This window comes from Marmota flaviventris, chromosome 2 (genome assembly GCF_047511675.1).
Source record: "Marmota flaviventris isolate mMarFla1 chromosome 2, mMarFla1.hap1, whole genome shotgun sequence".
Lineage (NCBI taxonomy): Eukaryota > Metazoa > Chordata > Mammalia > Rodentia > Sciuridae > Marmota > Marmota flaviventris.
Genome location: NC_092499.1, coordinates 73,037,036 through 73,051,093, shown reverse-complemented (window position 1 = coordinate 73,051,093; position 14,058 = coordinate 73,037,036). Strand labels below are relative to the sequence as shown.

The following is a 14,058-nucleotide window of genomic DNA, read 5'->3' as shown; positions in this document are numbered from 1 at the left end:
GTAATAATTTTGCAAATCAGTTCTGAATACTTTAAAAGTCAAAATATTATATTGATTCATTTGGGTCAATTGATAAATTTAGTAACTGCATTGTTATACATTTGTCTAAATGTATTGGTTTGTAAGACATTGAAACCTCAGGAGAAGTTTTTAAACTTCTTCGACCTCTAGACATTCATGTTGAATTGGTTTGGGGAGCATCCTGAGCCTGGGATATTTTCAAATTTCCACCTGATTTTAACATTTGAGAATCACTGGTCTAAACTCTTCATTGTTTAGTTCCCAATTGTTCCAGAAGACCTTTGACAATTATGGGCCATATGATTTTGTTTTTTTCTCCCCCCAAATTTGATCCTCCTGTAATTAGAAAATTATAAATGGGTTCTTTCCCAGAATTAAACAATCACTAAAAGATAACTGACAGTTATATGAATGATTTTTTTGGTATTTTAATATGTCCTCTTTAAAAAGTCTTCTGGAGAGCATGTATTAAGATATTTGTTTAATACTCAAATTATCTGTAACTATATGGTATACTCAAGGGCTTCGGGAATATTTTTTAAAAATTCTTTTTAACACTTTAAAAATAATCTGTATTAAATCACTATGTACTATGACTTAGGTATGTACTAAGAAATAACTTACTTATCTTTTATTTACAAGAAAGAAAAGCAAAAAGTCTTAGTTCTCAGAAGTCTGGCATTTAGGGATATGGCAGATGATCCCCCACTCTTTCCAACTGGCACCCCTAGCTGATCCCCATGCAGTCAAGTTACTGGCATTCTTGGCCAGCTCATGTCTATGCTACTCCTTCCAGAAGACACCTATGTGCTCCCAGCAATACTCAAGAGATTTGCCATCCCATAGCCACATAATAGAAGAGATCCACTTTATTCTAATCATATCCTGGCTTGTCTGATTTTCACAGGGTGTGCACTTCAAGGTTCAGGAATGAGTTTTATTCAACTTTGTCACTGCAACATCTGGTCTAGAGCCAGGCTGAGGGCACTTTAGTGAAGCCATCACAGTAGTCATAAAGGAGGGCAGGATCTACAGGGCTGCAGTGATATCTTGTGTTCCTTCACTGGGAGAAGCCATTCAACAGGGGACATTCAAAGGTTAGATTGCAGGTGGCTCAGAGATGATCAAGTAATACAAGGTTCAAATTTTATTCTTACCTTCCCCAGGAAGGTGGTAGATTTCAGGGATATAATGAATAACTTATGGGTTAAAGCTTATGTTTTAAAACTCCTGTTAATTATCACCAAATTATTTTATTACTGGGGACCCAGAGGAGCAGAAGTTAAATTAAGAAGCAGAACTGAGATTCAAACCTACACCTTCCTGTGCCCAACCCCACACACCAGTGCCTCAGAAGCAGAGCTACATAGATCTATGGGAAGCCAGAAACTGCCTTCAGATCTCAGCTCCATCTCCAGTTTCTCAAGAGATATCTCTCTCTCTTGATTCCTCAACCAGGTTTTCTCACTCCTAGGTTCTTTCATACTTCTGTCCCACCTTCAGTACCCTCGGGATTTTATATGTATCTCTACCATACCTGATTCTCCAACTGTACCAAGGTGGGCAAGTTACATCTTAAGGGTAATTCTGCTACAGTGGTAGAGATAAGCCATTGCTACAGAGATCTCATGATTGGCAAAACCAAAAAAATATTTATTATCTGGCCTTTTACAGGAAAAGTTTGTCAACCTCTGTACTGGACTGTGAGTTCCATTTAGGTAGGGACTGTATTTGTTTATTTCACCATTGTAAACAAGATGTCTTAACAATGCTTGGCATACAACAGGCCTCCGTAAATACTTGTAAATATAGTTTAGCATCAGCAGTAACCTGTGATGTGAAACCTAAAAAACAGGAGAATTTTCAAAGTATCTCTATATCCGATTATCAATATTTTATTGACTACAAATAGTATTGAATTTTAAAATGAAATTCTGCCAGTCAATAACCTATTGAATAAAAATATATTTTCAATAAAATGTATATTTTTTCATAAAACTGACATTCTTTTCATTTTCAGTGAAAATTTTATTTTACCTGGATGGGTCATTGTTTAACAGTTTGCTCATCATTGTGTGGCTTAGAACAAAGAAGTCAGCCTTTATTTTCCCCTTCTCAGCCTATGTGATCCTTAGGGCTTACCAGCAGAGCTCACTGTGACCCTCTCTGAGTAACCAGGGGTTGGCAACTTTTTCCTATTCAGTGCCAAATAGTGAATATTTTAGGCTTGGTAGGACACATAGCCTTTCTCAGGGAGTGTGGCTATGTGTCTATAAAATGTATGGACACAGAAATTTGAATTTAATGTAGTTTTATGATGTCATGAAACATTATCATTCTTTTGGGTTCTTCCAATCATTTAAAGGTATAAAACCCACTCTTAGTTCTGGGCCCTATGAAAATAGGAGAAGGGCTGGTTTGGTCCCAGGCTATAGTATACCAACCCCTGTAGCAGACAATAGACTTGCCCAGGAATCTTCACAACATTCTTGACATCTAGAAAATGGGAAGCAACTGAGAATATGGGGAGGAGTTCAAAACTAAATATCTCCAAGCTTTAATTTTGCTAGTTTTAGCAGTCTTAAATCTTACCTCAGTGTCTGGGGTTTGGTGTTGCTAATGTCAACTTGAAGACACATTTTGATTATGAGATATCCAGGTCATTGATATCTAAATTCTTTTGTCCTTCCATCTATGTCATGTGTCCTAAGTTATATATATATATAAAATTTAGCTCTTTAAACTAGTTGATCTACAGTGACTGGGCTGGCCAGGCCTAGCAAAGGAAATGCAAAGAGAAGCAAAACCCACCAGGGATTCCTTATGCACTTGGACATCCCCAGGATCCCCAAGGACTATTGGAACAACTGATGGGTACATGACCCACAAAGTTCTGCACTGGCTGCTGAAACAGTGCTTCATGTTAAGCAAAGCCCCCAGAAAACAGGTTTTACCACATGCTATTTTTAATCCTATCACTTTTTCTCATTCTATTTTTATCCCATTTCATTTTCTAGAGGCTACCTTTAAGACAGTGTATTTAGCCGTTAAGCTCCTTAAAATCAAACCTGAATAACCTCATAGAGCTCTACAGTTTCCAGATGATGTTATTTTCATTCATCATCCCATCTCTCCTCTATATTCTGTTCTTCCTTCTCCCCAACTCGCTGCACCCATGTCCCACCTTTCCAGGTATCTCTGCCCCTGGGACTCTTAGATTGTGCTGGTACTAGGCTTCACCTCCATTTCCAACAGCAGCTGTAATTGGGACAGAGCTTTGGGGCCTGCAGGCTTGAAGATGAAGCTGATATACCACTGGAGAGACTGGGCTGCTTGCTTAGAGGCAAATAAACATGTTAAAGCCTCAGAAGCCCCTGAAGCCATCACTAGATTTTTCAGAGGAGTCAACAGTTACAGTTATAGTTTTCAGTGCTAAATTGAGTTCAGGAAGAAAAGGGGAAATTATATTCAATTTCTTTTGTTTAACAAGACAAGGATGTATGTAATAAGTTTAAAAAGAACTTCTCTGAAAAATATTTTTTAAGAGTGTTTTTTAAAAAATCACAAGGAAGTAAAGACTCAGTTATCTAGAGTATTCTTTTGTGTGGAAGGAGAATTGGCAAATATTTCTATACTACTGCATTCAACCTGTAAGCTAGTATCAATGTTCAACTGGGTATTTGTGACATTATTGGGGATGAGTTTACTTGGCACTCTTGCTTGCCTCTTTTGATGTTACCAGCTATAGTAAAAGATCTCTAGAAACACAAAACTGTTGCTTACTGATAAGGTCTGTTGGTAATTCCTGGTTCATAAGAGAACGCAGTTTTTCAAGATTCCCTTGTAGCCAAGAATTGATGAGCTCAATTTTTTGATCTCTGTCTTGCAGTCTCTTCATTAGATTTTCTATTTCCTGCAAGATCTCTTCACTGTTCTGCACCAGTTCCTTAAACGAGATAATAGCATTTGGGGGTATGTGAATATATTGCAACAAAATAAATAAAAACACATCCTGAATGGACTCTGTCCAAAACAAAAGGATTATACATGCAGAGTGCAATATGGGTGTGTGTGTAGACAGCCAATCCACAAAATTCTGTGAAAGAGCGCAGAGAAATGGTTTCTCAAATGAGAAAAATTAATGGAATGCTTACAGAGCTTGGAATTTTTAGTGGCAGTGGTGGCATTAAAAAATCAGTATAGATTGTTTCTAATCTGTGAGGTGAACAGAGAGCCTACGTCTTGGGAGCAAATCTTTACCCCTCATACATCAGATAGAGCACTGATCTCTATGTATATAAAGAACTCAAAAAGCTAAGCACCAAACAAATAACCCAATCAATAAATGGGCCAAGCACATGAACAGACACTCTCAGAAGAGGATATACAATCAATCAACAAATATATGAAAAATTGTTCATCATCTCTAGCAATTACAGAAATACAAATCAAAACTACTCTAATATTTCATCTCACTCCAGTCAGAATGGCAGCTATTATGAAGACAAACAACAATAAGTGTTGGCGAGGACGTGGGGGAAAAGGTACACTCAGATGCTGCTGGTGGGACTGCAAATTGGTGCAGCCAATATGGAAAGCAGTATGGAGATTTTGGAATTGGGAATGGAACCACCATTTGACCCAGCTATCCCTCTCTTTGGTCTATACCCAAAGGACTTAAAAACAGCACACTACAGGGACAGCACAATCATGCTTATAGAAGCACAATTCACAATAGCTACACTAAGGAACTAACCTAGATGCCCTTTAATAGATGAATGGATAAAAAATAAATGTGGCATAAATACACAATGGAATATTACTCAGCAATAAAAGAGAATAAAATCACAGCATTTGCAGGTAAATGGATGGAGTAAGAGAAGATAATGTAAGTGAAGTTAGCCAATCCCCAAAAAACAAATGCCAAATGTTTTCTCTGATACAAGGAGGCTGATTCATAGTGGGGTAGGGAGGGGGAGCATGGGAGGAATAGATGAACTCTAGATAGGGCAGAAGAGTTGGAGGGGAAGGGAGGTAGTATGGGATTAGAAATGATGGTAAAATGTGACGGACATTATTATCCAAAGTACATGTATAAAGACACAAATTGGTGTGAATATACTTTGTATGCAACCAGAGATATGAAAAATTGTGCTCTATATGTGTAATATGAATTGTAATATATTCCGCTGTCAATATAAATAAAAGCAATTAATAAAATTATTTTAAAAATTAAGTATAGAACTGCAGAGGAGGTAAAGTTTAAGAGAAAACTATAAAATCAGACAGAATCTGAGTTTTAAACTCCACCCCATTCATGATTTGGTCTTGAGCAAGTTACTTCAACTCACTCTATAGATTCATCTCAAAAAGGGACATCAATACTTTACCCAGTGATTTAAGGGTTAAACAAGGATTTTTTTTATGTCAACTTTAAGTGTTTAGAAAGGGGCAGAGCCTGGATTTAAATTCTAGCCTACTTGCCACTAAAGTGGGGAGGGGTGGAGGTGTCACATGACTGTAAAACATGAAGAGTGATGGAACTCAGAACAGACAACTTTGTCCTCAAACAAAATGTGCTCAATTTGAGCTTGCAAGATAAAGAGAGGAAGAAAGAAGGAAGGAAAGAGAAGAGAGGAGAGGAGAGGAGGAAAGAAGGAAAGAAAAGTCTTCTCTATAACTGAGTGGTAGTATAGGAAGATAGTAAGGATTAAGATTTCATAGTGACATTTGGCACAACGGATCCATTTTGGGATGTGATGGTCACACCAGCTCTGTCACTGCCCTGTAATCTTTCTAGACACACATACACATATGCACACACATACACCTTTATTACATAAGTGAACATTTTTGGGAATCTATGTTACTATGGAGGCAATACAAAAAAAAAAAATGCTTACCTTAACTAGGGCCTGAAATTCAGCCCACAAGTCTACATAATGTGCTGAAATAGATTACAAATTACAATGATTACTGAAACAATTTGAACCTTTTAATAAAATTAAAGTTGTTGTTTTTGTTTTTCAAAAAGTATTTCTGTCTAAAATTCTCTATGTCCAAAATGATAGAATAACTGGATCAGACTTGCTCTGCTACTGGCTTTAAAAGACCACAGTGCAAGCAGGGGAAGGCAGTTTTGTATACAGATACAAAATGCGACACCAAGATTAGCAAACTGAATTCAGCAACTGATAAAATCCATAAAAGCCTTTGAACAAGTGGACTTTATTCCAGGAATGGGAAATTGATTTAGTAATTAGATCTCAATGGAGGCAATTTTCTCCATGAACAGCATAGCCTGAAAAATATCACGTGGGCCTCTCAGGAGCCATCTGGGCTGTGGAGGCTGGTCACATGAGCACTGTATATCTGTATGACAGACCCATTAATAGACACCCTGGATAGCACAGCCCAGGTAAGCCTCCTTGGTTGGCAACACTTTGTGTGTGTGGTCACACGTTGCTGCTGGGGAAACAAAGTGCATTCAGACAATGCCACTGGGAGAGGACCCTGGAAGCTTGTACCCATTTCCCTCCACATCCTGCCCTGCATGCTTTTTTCCTTTGCTGATTTCACAGTGTGTTTTTCATTGTAATAACTATAACAGCCTCTGAGTTCTGTGGATCTGTCTAACTAACCATCAGCCTGACGGTGGTCCTGGGGACAGCTAACCCCAAAGCTGCAAATTGCTAACATATTAAACTAAAAGCTGCAAAGTCGCTGGAAGAAATTAAAGACCTAAATAAATGGAGATATATACTCTGCTCTTCAATCAGAAGACATGATTTTGTTAAGATATCAATTCTCCTAATATTGATGTACATATTCAACACAAATCCAATTAAGATCGAAACAGGTTTCTGGGTGTGTTTGTGTATAGGCCAATGAATCGATTTCAAAACTTCTATGGAAGGACCTAAAATAGTCAAAATAGTTTTACAAGAGAAGCACAAAGGTGAACTTATATTACCTGCTTTCTAGACTGTATATGAAGCTATCATAATCTGTATAGTGTGGTATTGATACAACATTAGACATTTAGAATAAAGGAACAGACCCATAAAATTGATTTTTGAAAAAGCAAGTAGGTTAGTATAGCAGTGAAAGGATATTCTTTAAAAAAAAAAAGGTGCTGAAACAACTGGATAAGCATCAGAGAAAACAATTAAGTCTTTATATGTGTGTGTGTGTGTGTGTGTGTATAGTTGTAGTTGGACACAATACCTTTATTTATTTATTTACTTATTTATTTTTATGTGGTACTGAGGATCAAACCCGGTGCCTGGCATGTGCTAGGTGAGCACTCTACCACTGAGCCATAAACCCAGCCCTGAAAACAATGAAATTTAACCCTTACTTCATAGCATATGAAAAATATTCACTTGAAATATGAGCCAGAGATCTAGACATCAAGGCTAAAACTAAAACTTGGTGAGAGAAAATCTTCAAGATCTTGGGGTAGGCAAAAATGTCTTACACAGGCACAAAAAGCATTAATCCTAAAAGACTTGAATAGATGCATAGCAGATTGCAGTTTCCAAATATGGCCCCACAATACATTCCATTCCGGAAACCTGCTTGCTCCCAGTGAGGGGTGGTATTGGGGCCCTTCTCCCTTGTACTGGGTAACTGCCTTAACCCTTAGAGTAATGTGGCAGTGACACTCTGACTTCTGAGGCTAAGTCATAAAACTTCTACTTTGTCTTTTGGGATGTTTGCTTTGAGCCAAGCAGCTACATGCAGAGGCCACAAGGAGGTGTTTTGGCCAACTGGAGATCCACTAAGGTTTAGTTGAGAGCCAGCATAAACTTCAGACACAGGAATGAATGGGTCCTTAGATGATGCCAGTTCCCCACTGCAGCCCTCGAGCTGCCCCAGCTAATGCTTGTAGAGCAGATATCCATGGTCTCCAAGCTCCAATCACATTGCCAATTTGTGAGTGAAGTAACGATCTGTTTTAAGCCATTAGGTCTGTGATACTTGTTATGCTGCAAAATAACTGGTTGGTTCAAGACACTTCACAAAAGATAACACTAAAATGGCCCAAAATACGCATGAAATGATGATATTTGACAATATTACTCATAAGGAAAAGCAAATTAAAACCATAATAAAGTACAATTCCATATGTATTTAAATGGTTAAAATGTGAACACTTTAAAGTGTTCTGTAAATTTTAAGTAATAGGAATTCTTCCAGATCACTAGTGAAATGAAAAATCGGTACAATCATTTTGTACTTTAAGAAAATTGGCAGTTTCTTAAAAGGCAATCATATGTTAAACATATAATCCAGCAATTCCACTCCTAGGTATTTACCCAAGAGAGAAAAAAACATATTCACAAAAATACTTGTCATCAAATGTTCACAGCTACTTCATTAATAATAACTTCAAACTGAGTGTCCTTTAATTGGTGGATGAATAAACAAACTATGGTATAGCCATACAAAGAAATAATAACATACAGCTATAAAGAAAAGCAAACTAATGAGACAAGGAAAAATGTGAACAAATCTTAAAAAACATTTCATTTGGTCCAAGGACCTCAGTACAAATGTGTAAAAACTATTATTTCATTTATTATTAGTGTTAGAAAGCAGATCAATGGTTCCCAGGAATTGGAGGTGGAGTGGGAGATCGAACATAAAGAGACAGCAAGGAAAATGTTGCAATGATGAAAATCTCTATATCTCACTATGGAGGTAGTGGTTACAGTTATGTACATTTGACAAAATCCATTACACTTAAAAATAGGTGCAATTTATTATAAGCAAACTATTAAAATAAATTTCAGTGAAACAAAACCGTTATGTGCAAGGCGTACCCATGACACATTACTTACTGTGCTCAGCTATCAGTTGCCACGATGCGTCACTTAAGTCGTGTATAAGGGCTTCTTGGCCTTTTCTGTATTTCTCTACATTGATCTTCATATATAAAATATACTGGAAATGAAAGGCATGTGATTGTTTTTAGAAGTTTAGTTGCTGTGGATTAAATATCCATTTAGTCATTCAGCAAACACGTATTGATTCCTCTGTGCCACCAACTATCCTACGTGTGAGGCGACAGTGGTGAACGAGCTTTTCCAAGCTTCCATCTGTGGAGAGATCCTGCTTCCTATTAAGCATTTCAGCAGCAATAGACATGGTATTCTGAATATAATTTTCCAAAATAAGAAATTAAAAGATGTTCTGTCTGAATGCATCATGTACACACACACACACACACACACACACACACACAGAGTTCCTTATGCAAAATGTATGGGCAGCTGAAGTCACAAATAAGTAATTATTGAGGTATGAAACCCCATGGAATTGCCTACTTGATTGAGAGGTTTCATTAGATAATGTGATGGTGGTGTTAGTAGTCAGGGTAATAAGAACATGGATTTCTGTTCTGATCACCCAATACTCAGAAGTTTAAAAATCTAACGTCTCTAGGAATTCTAAAGATGTGGGCTTTGGGATAAATATTTGGCACTAGCCCAGTTTACCCAGAGAGAAACAGGCAAATACTATAAATTATGGATAAAACTCTTAGTACTGAGAGCCATAGAAGGGGTGCACATGAAACTGTTGCATAGAAATGTTTATAACCATGGATTAGAGTCTACTTATGTATATTTGATCTTGTGTCACTCCTAGCATGGCTTGCCTGCTTATAGTAAACTAAAGTGAAAGGAACCTTAAGCCAAGTCCCAAGTATTATTTCTGCCTCTCTTTGAGCCTGGATGATTGGCAGCCTGGTTCAGCTGGATTTTCCTGTTTCTCTCAGAACTCTCTGACTATCCTCTCTTGGTCTCCTTTGATCTCCTCTTCCACAGTTTGTGCCTTCCAAATTGATTTCCTATACATAGCTCACTGATCTCATTCAACACACTGTCCCTGAAGAGATCTTCCATATATAAATCCTGCCACTGTGCTAATGACACTCAGAGAGACTTCTCCCCTGAGCTCCTAACTTGGTGTGATTAGGTGCTCTTACTCTACAGCACTATCTGGACCCTGTCCACACTGTTGCACTTAACATATGAATTGTATTCACTTATATATGCATCTCTTCAGCTAGACTATGAGCTTCCAAAGGGTAGAATCTTACTCATTCACTATGCTTTGCCAAGTGCTTGGGACTCAGTGGATATTTAAAGTAAAGGAACATGGTCAACAAAGCAGAGAGTGGTGAGTGAATAAGACAGGTCATCCTGGCCTAGTAGATGCTATTGAACCAAAATACAGAATCTAATCATATCAATATTTCATATAGGCATCATTTGGTCACCTATTGACAAAATACCAATAACAGTCCCAATTCTTTTAATGAATAATTGATATCATTTTGATAGCCAGAGAGTCTAATTGAATACTTCTATGGGTGGATGAAATGCCTGATGAGTTTGTTTCAAAGGCTAGAAGAACAGGGGCACGTTGCATGTGTGTGGTTATTGGTGATCGTACGTATTTTGGTTCTTTGAAGCACAGTTACCCTTTCAAAGTACATTAGTACTTATTATGCTATTTTAATTCACCAAGAAAACATAAAGTACATGGTCGGATAACTATTGTGAAGGAATTTCCCAATGCCATTGCACTAGACATTGGTGGGCCACTTTCCCTAACCATCTTTCTGCTGTAGGACTGAGTGCTTTGTATTTTGTTTTGGCTATTAAATTTTTTTAAAAATGTAGAGCCTCCATTTTCTCATCTATAAAAGGGACATAATATATCATCTGCTTTATATGTGGTTATTGTGAACATCAAATGAGACTGAATCCCTCTAACATGCAAGGCATTGTGCAAAACACTTGGGGAACTTGGTATAGACTCTGATCTTGAAGGTCATTATGGCTTAATAAAAAATGCATTTCTTGGGGCTGGAGATATAGCTCCGATGGTAGAGTGCCTTCCTTGAATGCACAAGGCCCTGGATTCAATCCCCAGCACCACGAAAACAGAAAAAAATGCATTTCTTTTGCACTGTCAGTTTACAAGGGAGTAACATTTATTAGGAGTTATTCCTATTTTAAAAGGATAAAAATGAAGCCCACAAGACCTGCCCCAAATCAGTTTCACCAGAGAATGACAAACTCTAATCCAGGTCATCAAATTAGAGAAAATCACACAACTTTTTGTTATTGTTTTGTTACACAATATGAAATACGAAAATCTATGCACTTTAAAATATATTTATGTATACACTATATATATATAGATAATATATTCAGTCATTCATTATATGCACCAATTAGAGGTATTAAAATTCAGTGGCATATATCTAAGTTTTAGGCATAATATTTTAACACATTAAAATGAGCAAATAAATGAGTAAAACTTGATCTTTTGAGATTGAGACTTTAATTTTAGGGGTCAGATAAACAAATTCATTTGTTATAAAAGAGTTATAATCAATATGAAACAGACAACTTAATTTTTAAAAATGGGAGAAAAATACTCGAATGGCTGCTTCTTTGAGGAGCTATCCAAGTGGCTAGCAACATATGAATGGTGCTCTATTATTCATCAGGAAAATGAAAATTAGCCTGACTTTGCCACACATCCAACAAAATGGTTAAACTGAAAAAGATAAGGGCCTAGCATGCATGAGACCCTAGGTTCAATCCCCTGCACACACACACACACACACACACACAAAAGTGGGAAACGATCCTTCTAAACACATGAAAGAAAGAAAGAGAGATGGTTTTAGTGAGACTGTAGAACAACTAGTGCTGTTATGCATTTCTGGTAAGAGTGGCAATTGGTGCAAAGCTCTTGAGAGATCACCAATCAGTAGTAAAGTAGAAGATGCGTGTCCTTATGACCCTGAAATTTCACATGAGATTCATACCCAACAGAAACATGTACATATGTTCACCAAGAAAAAAAAAGATACTTAGATGTACATAGTAACACTCTCTGTAATGGCCCAAAGTCAGCAACTCTCCAAACCCCCATCCACAATAGAGCATATAAATATGGTACAGTCATAGAATGGAATACTACACAGAACTAACCACACTCAACAATAAGGATGAACCTCACAAACACCAGCATGAGCAAAAGAGTGTATACTGTTTCATTCTAAGTATCAAATGTTCAAGATCAGGCAAAGCTTGTCACTGGTATTAGAAGCCAATAGTGTTACTCTTGTGGAGAGGCAATTAGTGGCTAGAAGGATGTAGAAAATACCTGGATACTGTTAATTCTTTGTTCTAAGAGTTATCTTCTTTTCTCACACAAGTATTATTGATCTGAAGCCAAAAGCAATCGAAAACCATTATGCAAAATGAGGTACTCTTGAACTTACCCTTTTTAATTTTTCATTTTCCACGAGCAAAAGGCTTGCTTTTTGATCATTTATAAAGATTTCATTTTCTAACTTCTTTAGAATTTCAAAATGATCATTGACTTTCTTGCTTTCAAGATCTAGTAATTCTTTTAGTTCTTGCTTAATTTTCTCCTGCTCAAACATAAAAGCCACAATTATCTCACAGAGTTCAAAGAATAGGACACAAGAAAACTGGCCTACATAGATTATAGTCAGAGCTTGACTCTAAATTAATTCCTGAAGCTGAGACTATAAACATTTTTTCCTAGAAAAACTTACGGACTCCAAAGCTGACTGGTGAAAATTTATTCATGGACTTTGAGAAGGGGGTCACATTTAAAACCTCCAGACATGGAGACAACTTTACAAATAGTAAATACTTTGATGTATGAACAACTGCCTGGCCAAAAAAAAGGGGGGGCGGGATTTATTGAGGTTTTAACAAAGAATTTAATATTTCTTAAAGGAAAAAGATTATTACTTTATGGATTTTTAAAAATTATTTACTGAATTCTGAATTCTCTAGTCAGTGCTCAGTTGTTATACTGCTACAAATCACCTGGTCAATCATCACCAAAGACATCTAATTAAAAAAAGAGAACTGTTTTTATATGAGACTTATAATTGTCTCCTTCATAATCTCTTTATAACATATTACAAGTTACTTTTGGGAGGGTGGTAACTGGGGATTTAACTCAGGGGCACTTGACCACTGAGCTACAACTTTGTATTTTATTTAGAGACAGGGTCTCACTGAATTTCTTAGCACCTCAAAGTTGCTGAGGCTGGCTTTGAACTCTCAATCCTCCTGTCTCAGCCTCCTGAGCTGCTGGGATTACAGGCATGCACCACCGTGCCTGGCACAAGTTACCTTTTGATATCAGTGCACCTCAAAGAAGAGGATGTTTCTAATTAACTGAATTTATGCACATTACTTATCACAAATTATTAATTATAAATTTTAAACAAGTAGTAAACTTCTCTTTGCCTGTTCCTATTTCATCCACCCCCATACAACCTTTGCCAATTCATCCTTAAAAAATATTATCTTTCTTCACCTTATCAAGAAGAAAACTGGATTTTCCTCTCCTGTTGGTGGTTCTTAGTTGTATCTCTCTCTCACACACATATGTGTGAGCCTGCATGTGCATGCATGTGTGGATGTATGACCACAAGATGTTCCAAATTTAAAAACATTGGCATTGGCCAGGCGTGGTGGTCCACACTTGTAACCCCGGTGGCTCAGGAGGCTAAGGCAGGAGGATCGCAAGTTCAAAGCCAGCCTCAGCATCTTAGTGAGACCCTACGAAACTTGGTGAGATCCTGTCTCAAAATAAAAAATAAAAAGGGCTTGGGGATGTAGCTCAGTGGTAATGTGCCCCTGGGTTTAATCCCTGGTACCAAACATAAAAACAAAAACAAAATAAAAAAATGGCATTGAAACAGTAAGTTTAATAAATGTGGATTTCAGGGTACCAGGTACTTTCAAGGTAACAGGTAAATATACTGCTTGCATATGCCAGAATTGTAAAAAAATAAAGAAGAATGAATACCCTTTACCGTATTATCTAAGTATTTTGAAAATTCGCTTGCCAACTTAGTAATGCTACTGCACATTATCTTCTCCTCCTGCTGTTGAGCTATTAAAAAAGAGAAAGAGAGAATAACTACCCACAATGGTCTTTAGTTAACTAACATTAATC

General features: G+C 37.1%; 1 protein-coding gene across 1 annotated transcript in view; it reads right to left on the bottom strand.

The window, feature by feature from the left end:
- Window positions 1-3,234: 3,234 nt before the first annotated feature.
- The window catches only part of Ccdc175 (coiled-coil domain containing 175), a 61,680-nt gene continuing 50,856 nt past the window's right edge, over window positions 3,235-14,058 (bottom strand). The window contains exons 15-20 of the mRNA XM_027929661.2: window positions 13,916-13,995; window positions 12,335-12,487; window positions 8,868-8,970; window positions 5,925-5,968; window positions 3,805-3,967; window positions 3,235-3,407 (exon numbers count right to left, since the gene is read on the bottom strand). Coding sequence (XP_027785462.2) covers window positions 3,235-3,407; window positions 3,805-3,967; window positions 5,925-5,968; window positions 8,868-8,970; window positions 12,335-12,487; window positions 13,916-13,995 — 716 coding nt within the window. The remainder of the gene's footprint in view (window positions 3,408-3,804; window positions 3,968-5,924; window positions 5,969-8,867; window positions 8,971-12,334; window positions 12,488-13,915; window positions 13,996-14,058) is intronic.